Source organism: Pelophylax lessonae (assembly GCF_965119305.1).
Source record: "Pelophylax lessonae genome assembly, chromosome: 1".
NCBI classification, from domain to species: domain Eukaryota; kingdom Metazoa; phylum Chordata; class Amphibia; order Anura; family Ranidae; genus Pelophylax; species Pelophylax lessonae.
In genome coordinates, this window is record NC_138768.1 from 670,016,940 (window position 1) to 670,036,162 (window position 19,223).

The 19,223-nt window shown below is 43.1% G+C and overlaps 1 protein-coding gene across 1 annotated transcript in view; it reads right to left on the reverse strand.

Annotated features, from left to right (window-relative positions):
* The window catches only part of GATB (glutamyl-tRNA amidotransferase subunit B), a 249,958-nt gene that overhangs the window by 219,287 nt on the left and 11,448 nt on the right, over window positions 1-19,223 (reverse strand). The window contains exon 2 of the mRNA XM_082243457.1: window positions 15,667-15,817. Within this exon, the coding sequence (XP_082099583.1) occupies window positions 15,667-15,817 (151 nt within the window). The remainder of the gene's footprint in view (window positions 1-15,666; window positions 15,818-19,223) is intronic.

Here is a 19,223-nt window from a genome sequence, read left to right on the forward strand (position 1 = left end):
TAATATTTGAATTATTTCCTGCCAGAATCTTGATATCACTGGACAAAACCACATAATATGCATAAAGTCTGCCCGCTTAGCACTGCATCTCAAACATTTAGGAGATGCAATGCTTTGCATTGCATAAAGTCTACTTGGAGAGAGATATGATTGATGTAGCATATATAATTGTATTAACCTATTGTTTGCTGCTGGCGATACATATAAATGGGATGAACAGGCTTCTTTCCAATCTTCATCAGTTAAATTGGGAATTATTTCCTGCCATTTTGTTCTTATTGCCAAGGGATTCATTCCTGAATTAACCCTGGTTAAATGTGCATATATTTTAGAGATTAATCCTTTAGGGCACTGGGACCTAAGGATACCAATCATTGGATATCTAGAGATCCCAGGTCCCAAAACTCCAAATTGCGCTTGTAACGCATGTCGCAACTGTAGGTATCTATATAATGAGGTATGTGGTATATCATATTTCATTTGTATATCTGAAAAAGAGTACATATGTGTTATGTCATATACGTCTGCAAGGACTGATATCCCTTTTGTTCCCAGAACTGATACTCTACCAATTGTTTCAGTTGATTAAACATTGGGTTTCGCCATAGTGGGAAATCCATGTTTATTTGTGTGTTTCCCTCTATACGTTTTGCCTCTCTCCATATTGTACGAGCTGGTATTTTCTTATATTTTAATTTATTCAAAGGTGCTTCTAGGGCTATAAGTAAATTATCGATTTGTAAAACATGAGCCAGGTGTGATTCTACCATCTGTAGTGTTACTGGTACTATCCATCCTGTGAGATGTTTAAGTTGTCCAGCGAGATAGTATCTGTATATATTAGGAAGTGCCATACCTGCTTCTGTTTTAGCTCTCTGAAGTGTGGTTAACTTTATTCTATTTCTACCCTTTCCCCAAATAAATGTGGTAAATAGGGCATCTATTTTTTTAAAAATAGTTTTAGGGACTATAACCGACATATGTGAAAAAATGTATAAACATTTCGCTAATAGGACCATCTTGATTAAATTTATTCTCCCTGCAACTGAAAGTGGTAATTTAGCCCAAGTAGCTAATTTAGTTTTAATTGTTGTCATGAGTGGATTAAGGTTAGCCTGTAAAGCTGCTTGTGGTAATCTTGTAATATTTATTCCCAGGTATTTGAAAGAGGACACTACCTTTAATAAACTTGAATCCTTGCTTAGTGTGAGTAGTTGTGGTTGCAATGGCATAAGAGAGGATTTTTGCCAATTAATTTTAAGGCCTGAATAAGAACCAAATAGTTCTATTATATGCATAGCTGCTTCCAATGATCCATGTGCATCATTTAAATATAAAACAAGATCATCAGCATATAATCCCACTATATCTATCCTTTCTGCCAATGTAATGCCCCGTACAGAAGGAGTTTGCCGAAGTCGAAGTGCCAAAGATTCAATAGCTACTGAAAATAAGAGTGGTGATAGAGGACATCCCTGCCGGGTGCCTCTATATAATTGTATGGCCTTGGTTAAAAAGCCATTTACCAACAGCTAAGAAGTTGGATTTAGATACATTATTTCCACCCAAGTACAGAATTTCTCCCCAAATCCAAATGCCCTAAGCACTGCCTGCAAAAAGGGCCATTCAATAGAATCAAAAGCCTTTGCTGTATCAAGAGAGGCCAAGACACTTGAGTCTGGTAGTTGATCTCTAAGCTGAGCTATAAATTGTGTTCTTCGAAGATTTATAGATGTGGATTTTCCTGGCATAAATCCAGTTTGATCTGGATGTATAATATTAAGTATTACATTGTTTAACCACTTACCGCCCGCCCGCCGTCATATGACGGCGGGACGGTGCGGCTATTATCCTGGGCGGACGTCATATGACGTCCGCCCATTCAAGCACGGCAGGCGCGCGATCGCGGGCGCGCCGCCGTGCACTGCCGGTGTCGGCGTGTCCCCGGGACACAGCCGGTCACCGGCAGGGGGGAAACAGCCAATAGGCATGGCTGTTTCCCACGTGATCGGCTGTGTTCCAATGACACAGCCGATCACAATGAAGGCGCCCGGGAGATGACCGCGCATGCGCGATCGGGAGCGCGCAGCGCGGTCATGTCGGTGGCACTGTGTTCCGTAGGAACACAGCTGTCACCGGCGGTAGTAAACAGTCACTGACAGTGACTGTTTACTAAGTGATCGGCTGTGAATCCATTCACAGCCGATCACAAAATGTAAACACAGAGCAGTAACTGACTGTTACTAGCTCTTCTCCCCTCATACAGTTTCCAGTATGAGGAGAGCAGAGCTAGAAATAGTGAGTTACTGCTCTGTGTACCTGCAAAAGTAAAATCACACTAATAAAGGTCCCCCCACACAGTCCTCAGCCCCCCCCCCCCCCCCCCAATGTCACCTGTCACCCAACAGTCACCTCATCAGTGCCCAGAAATTGACACCCATAACGTTCACATGTGAGCGCAGCGATCGCGGGCAGAATCACCGCGATTCTGCCCGCGATCCGGATATCATTGCAAATTGCGGGACGCCTGTGCGTTGCCCGTTTTTTGCAATAGCACCCCAAACGCTGTGCGATGTTGCCGCCATTTCAGCCTGCCGAATCGCAGTAACATCGCGCAAACATCGCATGACGCCCAAAAAAGGTACAAGAGCTTCTTTGGGGCGTCATGCATTGTTTGCTTGATGTTACCTCGATTTGGCAGGTGGAAATCGCAGCAACATCGCACAGCGTTTGGGGTGCTATTGCAAATCACGGGCAACGCACAGGCGTCCCGCCATTTGCAATGATTTCTGGATCACGGGCAGAATCGCAGTGATTCTGCCTGCGATCGCTACGCTCACATGTGAATGTAGCCTAAAATTCACCGGTCACCAGAGACTGCCATCAGTACCGCCGTGCACCATCGCCCGTCACCTGTCACCCATCAGTGACCATCACCCGTCACCTGTCACCCCATCAATCACCGTCACCTGTCACCCCATCAGTCACCGTCACCTGTCACCCCAGTCATCGTCACCTGTCACCCCATCAGTCACCGTCATCTGTCACCCGGTCAGTGATTGTCATCTGTCACCCCATCAATCATCGTCACCTGTCACCCCATCAATCATCGTCACCTGTCACCTCATCAATCATCATCACCTGTCACCCCATCAGTCATCGTCACCTGTCACCCCATCAGTCATCGTCACCTTTCACCCCATCAGTCATCGTCACCTGTCACCCCATCAGTCATCGTCACCTGTCACCCCATCAGTCATCGTCACCTGTCACCCCATCAGTCATCGTCACCTGTCACCCCATCAGTCATCGTCACCTGTTTGCCATATACATGCAATCACTTACTGACCGCCTAACGACTATATGCGTCGGCCATTAAAAGCTAAATACTGGGGTTATGGCAGAAGATAGCCCCCATAACCCCGGTATTTTTTGAAACGGCGGGCGGTCGGCTTTCAGATAAGGGTGGTCCCAGTGGCGGATTCGCCGCGGAATTACCCTTGCGGTGCAGGGGAAGAGGTGCCCCCCCTCCTGCCGCGTCCCAGACGTTTTCCCAGCTTACCGGACCCGCCGGCAGCGGGGAAAACTATCCGGTCCCGGATCCTCAGAGACAGGAAGTCGAGTGAGGGCAAGATGGCCCTCACTCAACTCTATGGTCTTGGAGGACCGGAGCTACGTCAAAAGACGTTGCCTAGCAACCGGTTTAAAGGGCCGCTTTTTTTTTTGCTTTTTTTTTTTTTTCCTCTTTCAACAATTTTTTTTTTTTTTTTCTTTTTTAGTGTAGTTGTGAGGTGTGAGGTCTTTTTGACCCCAGATCTCACAATAAAGAGGACCTGTCATGCCTATTTCTATTACAAGGCATGTTTACATTCCTTGTAATAGGAATAAAAATGATCAAAACTTTTTTTTTTAAACTGTGTAAAAATAAGAAAATAATAAATAAAATAAATAGGAAAAAAAAAAAAAAAAATTAAAGCGCCCTGTCCCGTTAGCTCGCGCGCAGAAGCAAACGCATACGCAAGTCCCGCCCACATATGTAAACGGTGTTCAAACCATACATGTGAGGTATCGCCGCGATCGTTAGAGCGAGAGCAATAATTTGAGCCCTAGACCTCCTCTGTAACTCTAAGCTAGTAACCTGCAGAAATTTTTAAAATGTTGCCTATGGGGATTTTTAAGTACCAATGTTTGGCGCCATTCTGTGAGCATGCGCAATTTTGAAGCATGACATGTTGGGTATCTAATTACTCGGCGTAACATTATCTTTCACATTATGGAAAAAAATTTTTCTAAATTTACTGTTTTCTTATTTTTTAGATCAAAAAAGTGATTTTTTTTCAAAAAAAAATCGCATTTGGAAGACTGCTGCGCAAATATGGTGTGATAAAAAATATTGCAACAATCTCCATTTTATTCTCTAGGGTCTCTGCTAAAAAAAATATATATAATGTTTGGGGGTTCCAAGTAGTTTTCTAGCAAAAAAAATGATTTTAGCTTGTAAACACCAAGTGTCAAAAATAGGCCCAGTCTTTAAGTGGATAAATGGACAACTTTGTGTAAAGCGCTACTTGGATGTTAGGCCTATGTATGTGGCCAGGCTGTGAAAAAGTGTTACACATGTGGTATCGCCATACTCAGGAGGAATAGCAGAATGTATTTTGGGGTGCAATTTTTGCTATGTACATGCTATGTGTTAGAAATATTGCATAAATGGACAGCTTTGTGTAAAAAAAAAATGTGTTTTCATTTTCTTTCCACATTTTCCAAAAACTTGTGGAAAAAAATGACATATTCAAAAGACTCATTATGCCTCAAAAATTATACGTTGGGCTGTTTGCTTTCCAAAATGGGGTCATTTTATGGGGGTTTCCATTGTCCTGGTGCTCCAGGGCCTTCAAAAGTTTGATAGGTTGTCAGGAAATTATATGTGTAATTTGTGCTCCTAGAATGCCGGACGGTGCTGGTTGGATGTTAGGCCTCTGTATGTGGCCAGGCTGTGAAAAAGTCTCACACATGTGGTATCGCCATACTCAGAAGGAGTAGTAGAATGTGTTTTGGGGTGTAGTTGCAAGTATACATGTGCTGTGTGAGAGAAATAACCTGTTAATACGGCAATTTGTAAAAAAGAAAAAAAAAAATCTTCATTTTGCAAAGCATTGTGGGAAAAAATTACAACTTCAAAAAACTCACCATGCCCCTTATTAAATACCTTGGAATGTCTACTTTCCAAAAAGGGGTCATTTGGGGGGTATTTGTACTTTCCTGACTTTTTAGTGTCTCAAGAAATGAGATAGGCCTTCAGTACATCAGGTGTGATCAAGTGTGATCAATTTTCAATGATTCGCACCATAGCTTGTGGACTCTATAACTTTCATAAAGACCAAATAATATACACTTACTTGGGTTATTTTTACCAAAGATAAGTAGCAGTATAAATTTTGGCCAAAATTTGTGAAGAAAAATTACTAATTTGCAAAATTTTATGACAGAAACAAAGAAAAATGCGTTTTTTCACAATATTTTCAGTCTTTTTTTATTTATAGCACAAAAAATAAAAAACCCAGTAGTGATTAAATACCATCAAAAGAAAGCTCTATTTGTGTGAAAAAAAGGACACAATTTTTGAATGGGTACAGTGTTGCATGACTGAGTAATTCTCAGTCAAAGTGTGAGAGCGCTGAAAGCTGAAAATCGGTCTGGGCAGGAAGGGGGTGAAAGTGCACTGTAGGTAAGTGGTTAATCTATGGGCCAAAATTTTTGCAAGAATTTTGTAGTCTGTATTTAATAATGATATGGGTCGTTATGAAGCACAGTCTGTTAAATTTTTATCTGGTTTTGGAATTAGTACTACTGTAGCTAAATACATGGATTCAGGAAGTCTTTTTACCCTGAAAGCTGCATCAAATACTTGAACTAGCACTGGGGCAAGAATATCCACGTATTTACTATATACTTCTAACGGAAGTCCGTCTGGTCCTGAAGCCTTTCCTATTGCTAGACTTGTTATTGCTCTTCTTACTTCTTCCTCGCTTGGATTTTCCTCTAATAATTTAACCTGCTCGGTCGTTAAGGCTGGAAAGTGTATTTCACTCAGATAAGTTGAAATTTCATCTGCATTATACGTAAAAGAGGTGGCATACATATCAGTATAAAACGAGTGAAAGCATGACATAATACCAGCCACATCCCTTACGCATTCCCCATCAGGGCGCTGTATATTAGTTATAACTAAACTTGTACTTTGTTGCTTAGCCATATGTGCTAAAAGACGACTTGAAGTATTCCCTTGTTCAAAGTACTTCTGTTGATATTCAAATTGTTTGTATTTAGCTATTGCTGCTATATGTGTAGTATATTTTCTTACTGTCATTTCCCATTTTTCCCTATTTATTTCAGTTGGTGTTTTCAAAAACACAGCTTCTGTATCTCTACATTGCTCTTCTAGATCTTCCGTTTCCTGCCTGGTGGCTCTTTTAATATATGATATTGTTGATCTAAGTGCCCCCCCATAGATATGCTTTCAAGGTATCCCAAAAGATCAAATCTCTTTGGGATCCATGTATTTCTAAAAATATCTGCAATTGTTCAGGTATACGATCGTGCGTTCCAATCTGTGATTCCAATTTTGCTTCATTCCCTCAATTCCTATTGCTATATTTACCAGGAGTGGTGAGTGATCAGACACTCCTCTAATCAAATATTCAACAGAGACAACCCTAGAAATAATTTTATCATTTCCCAGCGCCAGATCTATTCTTGACAGACATCCCCTTCCTGGGATGGCCCAGGAATAAGCCCTGGTCTGGGGATTAAGCATTCTCCACAAATCTCTCCATCCAAATTCCTCCCCTAACTCACGAAGCATAAGTGGTTTTCGAGTTCTTTTAAGGGGGGGTCCATGCCTGTCCACCAGCGGGTCCCACAGAAGATTAAAGTCTCCCAGGCATAGCACTAATGCCTCTGGGTATAAACTTGCAAATAGCATAGCTTCTTTAATTACACTTAATGTAGCAGGTGGTGGATTATATATACCTAAAATAACAAATGGTATATCATACACTTGAGCTCGTACAAATACATATTGCCCTTCAGGGTCTACCTTTTTTTGAAAGCACTTCCATGGTACCGACCTATGGACAAGCAATGAAACCCCCCTTGCATATGTTGAATAGCTCGAGTGTACTGACCATTGGATCCAGGGTTTACACAAATGGTTTGTTGTATCTGGGATCATATGTGTCTCTTGCAGGCATATAATTTGTGCTTTAGTTTGTAATATATTTGTAATTACATGGGATCTCTTCTGGGGGGTCCCTAGACCCCTAACATTCCATGATAGGAACCCACATTTTGTAGCCATCTTAGAGGTTTTTTTCAATATATATAGCTGTAGGTTCACTTCGCAAAAGGGATCCCATATATCTAACCGTCTATCTATATATGACATTTATCATGATAATACCCCATAGCAATGTACTCCTTATATTTTATACCAATATAATTACTGAGGTCAGTTGGGCACACCAGGACACAGCGATCTTCAAAAGTAACAAGAAAAAATATGAAAAAGAAAAAAAGAGAAAAAGAAAAAAAAAATCACAAACAAAATTACCAAAAAAAAAATATTTTGTTTTAAAAAGAAAAATCATCATGCACATATAGCAAAATTTTGACCAATAGGTCTTACTCCAAAAAAAAAAAAACAATGGGACATTGCCCGAGCATACAAACATTTGCATGCAAGGACAATATAGCTGCGGCCTCCACTCAAGCTCCCACCTTACTCTCAGAAAAATTTCATGTTTTCCTCTAAGAAATAAAAAAGGAATTTTGCTAAGCCATCAAAAAAAAAAAAATGGTTCAAAGAATTACCAGTGGTGGGAGGAGGGAGGGGAAGAGGAACCCCGAAAAAAAAAAAAAAAAAAAACGCACACAAAAAAAAAAAAAAACGCACAAAAAAAAAAATATAAAATAAAAAAAAAAAAACCCATAGTTCCTTAACTCCCAGTCCCTCCACTCCCCCGCCTCGTCATTTCATCACCCACATGCTTCTTTTTTTTTTTTCCTTTTTCTTGTATCCTTCACCAGAAAAAAAGAAAAAGTTTTCATTACAAGGAAAAACAAAAAAGGAAAATAGCAAGATTCTTCTTTCCGTTCACTTTATAGTTCCTTTCAAACAAAGCCATTCTTGTACACTCTCCGGAGTATTGAAGAAATATATTTTCCCATCTTCCTCCACCCTCATCCTCGCAGGGTATGCCATGGAGTAGATAATGTGTCGTTCTCTTAATTTTTTTTTAACTTCAAAAAAGGTAGCTCTCAATTTTTGTAAATCTATTGAAAAATCAGGGAAAAAAACACTTGTGCGTTTTCATATTGAATGGTGCCCTTTTGTCTTGCTTTCCGTAGTATAAGATCCCGATCTTTACAATTCAAAAATCGTGCAAGTAAAGGTCTTGCAGGGGCTCCAGGGGCTGGTGGTTTTGCAGGAATTCTATGGGCTCTTTCTACTGCAAATGCTGTGGAGAAAGTAGTATCAGGAAATAGGGTTTTAATCCATGTCTCCACAAAATCTCCAGGATTCTTCCCCTCAGCCCTCTCCGGTAAACCCACAAATCTGATATTATTACGTCTTAATCGGTTTTCTAAGTCATCAACTTTTTGATTAAGGTATGTTACTTGCTTTTCAGCTGCTAATATACGATTTGGCACTGGAGTGTAATTATCCTCTAATGAGGATATCCTTTTTTCAGCCTCTGCCATCTGCTCTCTCACAGCCTGCAGATCATGGTGTATTAAACCAATATCCATTCTAATTTCCTCCATTTTACCAGTCAACATAGTATTACTTGCAGTTATAGCAGCCATAAGTTGAGAATGTACCTGTTCAAGTGAGAGTTTTGCTGGTTTCTCCGCCGGCATGTTGCTCTGTGTATTGCTGCGGCTTCCTCCCCTCCGTGTGTTTGGTGGGCTCTGACCTATCTCCTGCTTCTCGGTCCGCACAAACTCAAACGTTCTGTTGCGTAGCAGGACGTTCCTTACTTGTCTCCTTACTCATATTGCCCGGTATGTATCGCAAGCTGCCGCAATACTCACATGGATGTCTGGATCAAGGTGGGTATCAAGGTGCACCGCATGGAGCTCGAGTGGAGGCCTGCAGAGCTTCGATCACATGCAGCCAGCCATCTTGCTGGCTAGCCACGCCCCAAATGTTTGTTATTTGGATAAGGTAAATTTAACCGTGTTTGTGAGTGTAACTTTAAGTTTAAACTTACACTAGTGCTGTCACATGATGATGTGTTTTTCAGTGCAGTTTTATTGGGTTTTACATCCATTTTTGATACATTTTCATGTTTCGTGCGTTTTTTGTTAGTAAAGTAGATTGGATTCCTGTAAACTGCATTCGCTAAGATGACTATCTAAAAGTTTTTTAAAGTGGTAGTATACTCCGCTTTTTAACTTTTACCTACAGGTAAGCCTATAATAAGGCTTACCTGTAGGTGAAATTAATATCTCCAAAACCTGCACGGTTTAGAAGATATTCACCCTGCATGCAGCCGCCGACACCAGCAACGCATGCGCTCTGAAGGTCCGGCGTATGTTGCCAGACCTACAATCTCCTTGCCGGCTCTTTGCAGGAAAGTGATGTCATCGCGGCTCCGGCCACTCACAGCGCCAGAGCCGCCGAACCCGGAAGAGAGGCCGAGGGAACATGTCAGCTGCCTCAGCGGTGTCCGGGCGACCGTGTCGGGGCTTCGTTCTAAGGTATTTCATAATGTGCTAGTATGTGATGCATACTAGCACATATGCCATTGTCCTGCAGGGCTTGTTTTTTTTTTTGGGGGGGGATACAACCGCTTAAAATTACCGACACTCCCCACTTACACCACCAACTGCGTGGAACGAAGTTCTGCATTTTTATCGCTCTAACAGTAAAGAACTCTTTACACAGTTTAAAGTTAAATCACTTCTCGTCCCCAACATCAATGAGTAACCTTGTGTCTTAAGTTACCTGAGACTAAATACTTTTCCCCCAATGCTAGAATCTCCTTTAAGATAACTGTATATTGTGATCATATCTCCTTTTAAAGCGATACTAAACACACACTGTTTAATTTACTTTGTCCTTTCTCTTTCTATATGTGGATGACGGCACTGAAATTATTTTATTAAATAAAAAAAAAACACATCTAAGTAACTTTTTCCTGAATCTATATACAGCTGTCTGTAGAGAAACATAAGCAGGAAGAGCTTCCAGTCCTCTTCTGCTGGTCACATGTTCAAAAAAAAAAAAAACAGCCTTTGGAATACACAGTAAAAACAAATAAATAACATCAATAAAAGTGTTTTAAATTGCCATACAAATATATATTTGAAACAAAACCTTTATTATTTTTTGGTACAACTTAGTGTGGGCGGATTTCTGCCAGTCATTGGCTAAGTCACGCCCCTCCAGCCTGTGTCTAAAGGGTAAAGATGACCATTAATTATACATATATATTTTCTTGTTCAATTTCCTTTAGATTTACCTTCAACTATGTAGTGCGAGGGCCTGCCTCATTACATAAAAATTAAAAGTGTTTAGGTGTGACCTTATATTATATGGTTTTGGTAAATCTAAACGAAAATTGTACAGGATAAATGTATGGCCAGCCATCATTGAGGTGAAGCCATCATGAATCTACATGTAATATCCCACCCCATTGTGTTTAGCTGGTTAGTTAGTGGGCATGGTGGAGGAGGGAGAGAGTGGGCGGTCATTTACACCCACATTTGTGACTCTATAGTCACATGGTCTACTCAGATGTGATATGGAGGAAATGCTCAGCACAGAAACTCACTGAAAACTGAGCATGTGTAGAGTTGCCACCAAAGCTGCAAAGTCCCTAGCTGAATTGGGGGCGTGAACAGAAAGTGGAGATAGAGAGCAGCAGGATCAACCAGGTTTTTTGCAGAATACAGAAAACTAATCTCATAGAGACTGAGTATGAACAGCATGTAATACAGTTATTGATAGTTTTTTGTATGTGGTCTGCCTATGTAAACAAGGCAGATTGTCGTTCTGTGAGAAGGAAAGTTGTGATCCTGTGTTCCTACCAAGCAGGAACACGGATCTCTGCCTTTCCAAAGTACAAGCACCTATCCCATACAGTTAGCAAGACTCCCTAGGCACACATTTAACACTTTGATCGCCCCTGATGTTAACCCCCTCCCAGCCAGTGTCATTAGTGCACTGATCACTGTATTAGTGTCCCCAAAAAAATGTCACTTAGTGTCCTATTTGTTCACCGTAATGTCGCAGTCCCACTATAATTTGCTGATTGCCACCATTACTAGTAAAAATAAAGAAAGAAATAAAACTTTTGCGCAAACCAATAAATATACGCTTATTGGGATTTTTTTTTACCAAAAACATGTCGAATATATATTGGCCTAAAATAATGAGGAAATTTGATTTTTTTTACATTTTTTTATTGGTATTGTTTTATAGCAGAAATAAAGAAATATTGTTTTTTTTTTTTTTTTTTTTTTCAAAATTGTTGGTATTTTTTTGTTTAGCGCAAAAAAAAAAAAAACCGCAGAGGTGACCGAAATTTGTGGGAAAAAAAGGACATACATTTTATTTGGGTACAGTGTCACACAACCACGCAATTGTCAGTTAAAGTAACGTAGTGCCATATCGCAAAAAATGACCTGGTCATGAAGTGGGGTAAACCTTCCAGAGAGCAAGTGGTTAATGTTTGTAGTCATTCCTCAAAACTGAGCTCCACCAGCTCCCTTATTAGCTTTGTTGCCCTTCTCTGGATACTCTCTCTACAGTTCCAGCACATCCATCCTGAGGTCTAGTGACAAGATCTGGATGGCATATACAGTATATACATATACATACACACAGGGATTTTTTTTTCCAACAGAGAATAGGTGCAGGTACTCCCTCTTTCCGATTCCAGGTCACTCTCTGTCTCCACCCTGTACCCACCTCGAAGCACTGACCCTTGGTTCAATCACATACTTACTAGGGATCGACCGATTACCAGCAAAGCCAATTATCGGAGGGCCAATACCACCTTTTTCCGATATATCGGTATCGGCCCCGGAACTGGCCGATATTACTGATATTTTTGTGATGTCATTCTGCCTTCTTAGGCCGCCTCCCTCTCCTTGGACAGCCTCGCCTGGAGTCGGGACTAGTCTCGCGGGAGTGTATCACAGCCATACACACACCCACCCACAGCAGCCCGGTGCCAGCCAGCCACCCACACCCACAGGCCCTGTACCATCCAGCCAGCCACAGGCACTGTACAGTGAGCCAGCCAGCCACCCACAGGCCCTGGACCAGCCAGCCACAGACACTGTACCAACCAGCCAGCCACCCACAGGCCCTGTACCAGCCACCCACAGCCCCTGTGCCAGCCAGCCAGCCACCCACAACAGGGTGCCAGCCACCCACAGGCCCCTGTACCAGCCAGCCAGCCACCCACAGGCCCTGTACCAGCCAGCCAGCCACAGCCCCTGTGCCAGCCACCACAGAGTGCCAGCCAGCCAGCCATCCACCCCAGGGTGCCAGCCAGCCACCCACCACAGGGTGCCAGCCAGCCAGCCACCCACCCACCACAGGGTGCCAGCCAGCCAGCCACCCACCACAGGGTGCCAGCCAGCCACCCACCACAGGGTGCCAGCCAACCATCCACCACAGGTTGCCAGCAAGCCATTAAGCATTAAACAAAAATTAACATGTTCAGTACCAGATTTGTGTCAAAAATTGTCTTATTTTTCAAAACTTTAAATGTACAAAATATCTGCCCATATCGGCCGATACATTGTGACCAAAATATCAGTATCGGCCCTGAAAAAAAACATATCGGTCTATCCCTAATACTTACCGCCCAGTACCGCCCCTTTGGGAGATTACAGAATCAAGTATCATTTTGAGGTGCTAAGTATATTATATGGAATTTGTTACAGATACCAAAAAAAGTAGAAAATAGATCCCTTTCTCTAATAGATCCCCCAAGAAACAGCCGACCCCCCCCCAGCAACAATAACTCCCCCCAGTAACACTAAAACCTCCCACCAGCCACCATCAGCAGCCAGCAATTATAGACTTCTCCCTCAACAGTAGAGCTCTCCTAGCAACAATAGATTTCCCAATCTGCAAGCATCAACAGACACTCCAGCACTCCTTGTCATTATTTGCATTCAGAGTTGGGGGTGCTGGAACTACGCTCCCGCTAAAAAAAAAAAAAAAAAAAAAGACCTGCAAATACATATATAAGTGAGTGTGCGAGAGTGTGTATGTACGGGAGTATGTTGAGTACATGCGTTTATGTATGTGCGCTCTGCACAGGGGTGATACATTCCTGTTTCCTGCACTATGTACTTGACATACTTCTGACCCCTGCACTCTGCTTTCTGGGCTGTAAGTTATTATTATTTATTCCTGACCCCTGTAATCTGTGCATTATCCACTCCCGACTACTGCACTTTGAATGTCACACACTTCTGCCCCCTGCATTATATGTAGTATATTACCGTGTTTCCCTCGAAAATAAGACTGGGTATTGTATTAATTTTGGCTTCAAAAACCACACTAGGGCTTATTTTCAGGGGATGTCTTATTTACGGTATGTACAATGACTATCTTCAAATGATTGTAACCCTAAAATAAATATCCTGATCCTTTAAAGCATGATAGACAGCACAGTGCTTTTGCTGTGTCATTTAGCCCTCTCTATATTCTAAAAAGCCTAGAATAAAACAATAAAATGTTAAAAAAAAAGTTCTCTCCCCCTGTCAGCTCAGAAATCAGCATTATGACATTCTGTCCAATGCTTATGTTTATTCATTCCCAAAAATAAACCTTGGATAAAGTCATTGTAAAATTATGTAATCAATTTTGTCAAAAGATTATATAATGTGCAGTGTGTCTCCTTTTGTAACTTTATTGTGGAAAATACCTTATTTACAGCGCCGCTGGGCGCTCACGTGACCCTCTGGAGCTCTGCTTTCCCTCTCTGAATACTGCAGAGGGAGGAGCGGAGATCAAGGATTGTACTAGGGCTTATTTTCGGGGTAGGGCTTATTTTGCAGCCATCCCTCAAAATCATGCTAGGTCTTATTTTCGGGGTAGGGCTTATTTTCAGGGAAACAGGGTACATACTCCTGATCCCTGCACAATACACACTCCTGGCCCCTGAACTCAGTATGGTACAAGCTTCTGACCTATGCACTCTATTCACAATCACCAGCAGAGGCTAAGAACAATCAGCAAGCAGGTCCCACTGTTTTACTGTGCATTTCCAGGTCCATATGAAACCCAACTGGCGGATCTTGAGCTAGGCAGTGAAGCGAAGTCAAAAATCACGGCAGCAGGGAGTAGAATGCCAGCTGTAGAAAATAATGGGGCTCACACATCTCATCAGCCGTCTGCCTTTCTCCCTCTCCTGCGGGAGATTGTGGATGGCCGCCAGTCACTTGCGCAGGGATGCCAGGGAACGAGCGGGGGCGGGAGCGTGCCCCCTAGAGGCTCGTGGGCGAGTGACGTACCGGTACGTCACTTTGCCCAGGAGGGGCTGACCGTCACAGTATATAGTCGTGCGGCGGTCGGCAAGTGGTTAACAGGAGTGAGATGAGCGTTCAATTCACCGGGTGGTGGTGGCACAAATTAATTTGTTTAAGAAGATTTGAGCACAGCGGTGGAATATATATTTATAAAGGACTTTTACTTTATATATTTATATGTTTATTCACTTGTTATTATTGTCTTTTGTGATTTAATAAGAGTTGTTCATAGTATTGAATATTCGGCAGCGCTGCGCCATATGTTTATATACAAAACTCTGTGTGTTATTAGCCACAGCTGATCAGCTGGGTTCAGCCAAAACCAGCTGCCAAACTCGTGCTGTGTCCAATCATAGCATGGGTCAGCAGAGGGTGTGCCCCAAACCCAGAAGCAAGCTGGCAACATACAGGTACGTTGCCCGGCCTGCCTGTGCCGCCCACTCTCAGTAAATCTACTGTGGGCAGGCAGCAAGTAGTTAATTGGCTAAAGTGCATTCTAGGCACATCAAAACTTATACCCCATACACACGTGCAGATTATCTGCAGACTTTTGTCTGCAGACTTACCAAAACCATATAATATGAGGTCAAACCTAAACACTTTCAATTTGTATGCAATCCGGCAGGCCCTTGCACTACATAGAAAAGGTAAGTCTGCAGACAAAAGTCTGCAGATAATCTGCACGTGTGTATGGGGCATTAGGGTGTTCAAAGTCAGTCCTTTTTCAAATATTAGCAACAGGCTAAGTAGAGAAGTCTTTTAAGCTTTTTCGCTTAGCATCTGGTAAGAAGATAAACTGTAAAACAGGACTCCTTTGTATGTAACTTAGTACAAATATAGTTTTTTTATATATATATATATATATATATACACATATACATACACACACAGTATTTTTCTGTATTTGTTCTCTAATTACAACTTCAAAGTGTGGTAGTCTGAAGTGAAGATTTGAAATACACATTGTAAAAATGTGAACGCCATTTAACTGACCACAGGACAGCACTTTTAATGGACTTTTTTTTTTTTTTTTTTTTTTATACGAACCTCAGTGACAGACCTGGAAAATAAATAAATGTACAAAATACACAATGTGCTACTTACTGGAAGTGTTCCTGGCAAGGAAGCATCAAAAAACGACACTGTGGAATTTGGCGGAGCAGCAAACTTAACTTGTGAACTTGAAAAAAGTTTGGAGGCAGAATTAATCTGTGCATGGACCTCAAGACCAACAACTCCTTCCCAGAGCAAAGATCTGAAAGAAGAACCATATAGTACATTATACAGTTTGAGAATTGCTAAGGATTCCATATAACAGTAAGCATTTATAAATAGTTTCTGAAGGTGTCTGCACAGAGATGTCTTTATTATCGTTTCTTGTGATTTATTAGGAAGTTAAAGTGGAGTTCCACCCTATTTTTATACTTACCTCCATCTTCTCGCTCCGGGTCACCTGAAAAAGAAATGGATAATCGCATATTTTTTTTTTTTTTACTTACCTCGTAGCGAAGAAAATATACTTACCTTACTTCCTTCTTCCTCCTTCCTCGGCCGCGGCCCGTCGTCACTTCCTGGCTCTGCAATGATTCCTGGGAGCTGGACGTCATAGCTCCCAGGAATCATTGCGCCTGCACCGGCCCCGACGTCAGTTCCGGGTCGCGCGCGTCATCCCCTTCTAAACAGCTTCTGGGCATGCCCAGAAGCTGTGGAGGGGTGACGCGCGCGACCCGGAAGTGACGTCGGGGCCGGCGCAGAGCATCGTGGGACCACAGAAGGCGGAAGAAGACGCCGAAGAGGACGCGCTGGCTTCAAGCTGCCCACATCTGAGATGGCAGCGCTGGACAAGACGTTTGCAAGGTAAGTATTTCGTCTTGCAGGTAAGTGCAACCCGGGACAGATCAGAGGCTAGCCATTGTGGAATGCACTAGCCCTGACTGTCCCGGGGGTATTAAAAAAAAAAAAAAAACAAATCCAGGGTGGAACTCCGCTTTAAAGTGAACATAAGTATAAGAAGCCAGGAATAAGCACCTTCAATAGCAAGCCAGTGATTAAAATGTCCATTGTCTATCCTGCCAGGTTCCCTTTACTGGATGCAATTCAGTTCATAACTTTGTTTTAAAGGATAAGTTCACCTTTTTTAAAAAGAATGAATTCAAATCTTTTTGCAGGTTAAAAAAAAAAAAAAGGGATTTTTGCCTTACCGTAAAATCCATTTCAATGATGTTCATGGACGGACACACTTCCTGATTTTTAACCATTGGGTTATACTGCCCCCTACAAGAGTAGGACACTAGGCAGGAAAAAGCTTGACTACGCCAACTCCACAGAGGGGTGGGTGCTGTGTCAGTCAATGAACATCAGAGAAATGGATTTTACTAAGACAAAAATCCCAATTTTCTCTTTCGTTCATTGACAGGACACAGCTCCTGATTCTTCTTAACCATTGGGACATCCCAAAGCAGTGTTAAACATGAGGGGTGGGAAAAAGATCAGAAAAAAATTCCCAAGGCTAACCATAGCCAACCAGGTAACATAGAGCTCAATCATAAACACCTGGAGATCACCTGAAAAACAATACACCCTCAAAGAGAACCAGGTCCCTCTAAACAGCAGCCAGCAAAACCTTGCCAAAATAAGCATCCGCAGATGCCAACACAACCACTTTACAAAAAACTTTGTAAAAGTGTGCACCGACGACCAGGCCTTGCAAACCTGCGTCACTGACGCTTGAAGATGGAAAGCCCAGGAGACACTAAGCGCCCTAGAAGATTGTGCATACACAGGGAAAGGAGGAACCTGTTCCCTGACACAATAGGCCTGAACCACCACTGATCCATCTGGAAATGGTCGCAGAAGAAGCCGACAACCCATTCCGAGGCCCGTCTGAGAGCACAAACAGTGAGTCTGACTTCCTAAAAGACTCTGTAGCTGCCAGGTACACCCTAACTTCCCGGACCACATCCAAGACATGCAAAGCAATTTCCTTCAGATGTTTAGGACTGGGACACAGGGAAGGCAACATAAGGTCTTCATTCAAATAAAAATCAGTGACAACCTTTGGAAGGAACGACAGACAGGGAAGAAGAACCACCTTATCTCTGCGAATCACCAGGTAAGGTGAATGACAGGATAAGGCCGCCATTTCCGACACCAGGGCGCAGAGGTGATAGCCACCAAAAAGGCCACCTTCTGGGACAGAGTAAGCAGGGGAATCTCATAAAGATTCTCAAAGAGAGGCTTTCGGAGGGCAAAAAGCACCAAATTGAGGTCCCAAAGTGCCTCCCTTCTGCCTCGATCCTGCGTAGAAGTCTTGGCAGAAGCTTGAGAGGAGGGAAGGCATAAGTCAGACAGTACTGACCCCACTGGGCCACCAGCGCGTCTGTGGCTTCCACCAGAGAGTCCTTTGACCGAGCCACAAACCTCTGCAACCTGTTGAGCCGAGACGTCAACAGATCCACCTCGGGGATGCCCCACCAGAGACAAAACTAATGAAACACCTCTGGATGAAGGTACCACTCCCCTTGGTCCAACGCCAGCCGGCTGAGGTAATCCACCTGCAAGTTTTCCAGCCCGGGAATGTGTATGGCCGAGAGGGCTGGAACGAATCGCTCTGCCCACCTTAGAATGCCGGCTACCTCCAGAGCCACCAGGACACTTCTTGTGCCCCCTTGGTAAGATTGACATAAGCCACGGCTGTGGCATTGTCTGAATGAATGCGCACTGGACATCCTTGAAGACGATCCGTCCAATGGTCCAGACTCAGTCTGATCGCTTGGAGTTCCAAGCCTCCAGATCCCCTGAGCAGAATGCTTGCCGAGGTCGCCTCCCCAGCCAGACAGGCTGGCATCCGTGGTGACCACTATTAAATACAAGGGGAGGATTGATTTTCCTAGCCGAAGTGCCGGAAAACGAAGCCACCATATCAGAAACTCCTTCGTTCCCAGACTCAGTCGGATCTGATTGTTCAGAAACTGAGGAGTCTTGTCCCATTTGGTCAGAATCTCCCTTTGCAGGGACCTCGTATGGAACTGTGCAAACGGAACCACCTCAAAGTTAGACACCATTAGGCCCAGCACCTGCATGCAAGTCCAGAGGGATGACCATCTGTTGGATAGCAGAAGAGGAATTGCAGGCTGCAATTTCTGGAGTTTGACCAGAGGAAGGAGCACTCTGGCTAAGGCCAAGTCCAGAGGAAGGCCCAGATAGTCCAGCTTTGTGGACGTAACCAGGAAAGACTTCTGAAAATTCAGAATCCAGCCAAACTCCCGCAGAGTTCATATTGTGATCTCCAGGTTTTCCACCAGAGCAGGAGGAGACTCCGTTCGCAGAAGGAGATGGTCCAAGTAGCCCAGTACCGCGATCCCCCGTTGGTGTAGCAAAGCTAGGACCGGGGCTAACAATTTTGTGAAGACCTGAAGATCAGGGGCAAGACCAAGGGGTAACGCCACAAACTTAAAATGATCCACTCCCACTGCAAAGCAGGGGAAGCGCTGGTGACTGGCACATATTGGAATATGAAGGTAAGCAACCTTGATGTCACTAGAGGCGAGTAAATCCCTGTGACGCAGGGATGACACCACCGTGCGAATGCGCACAAAGCAGTTCAGCACCTTGAGGTCCAGGATTGGACGCACTTTGCCTTCCTTCCAGGGAACTGTAAA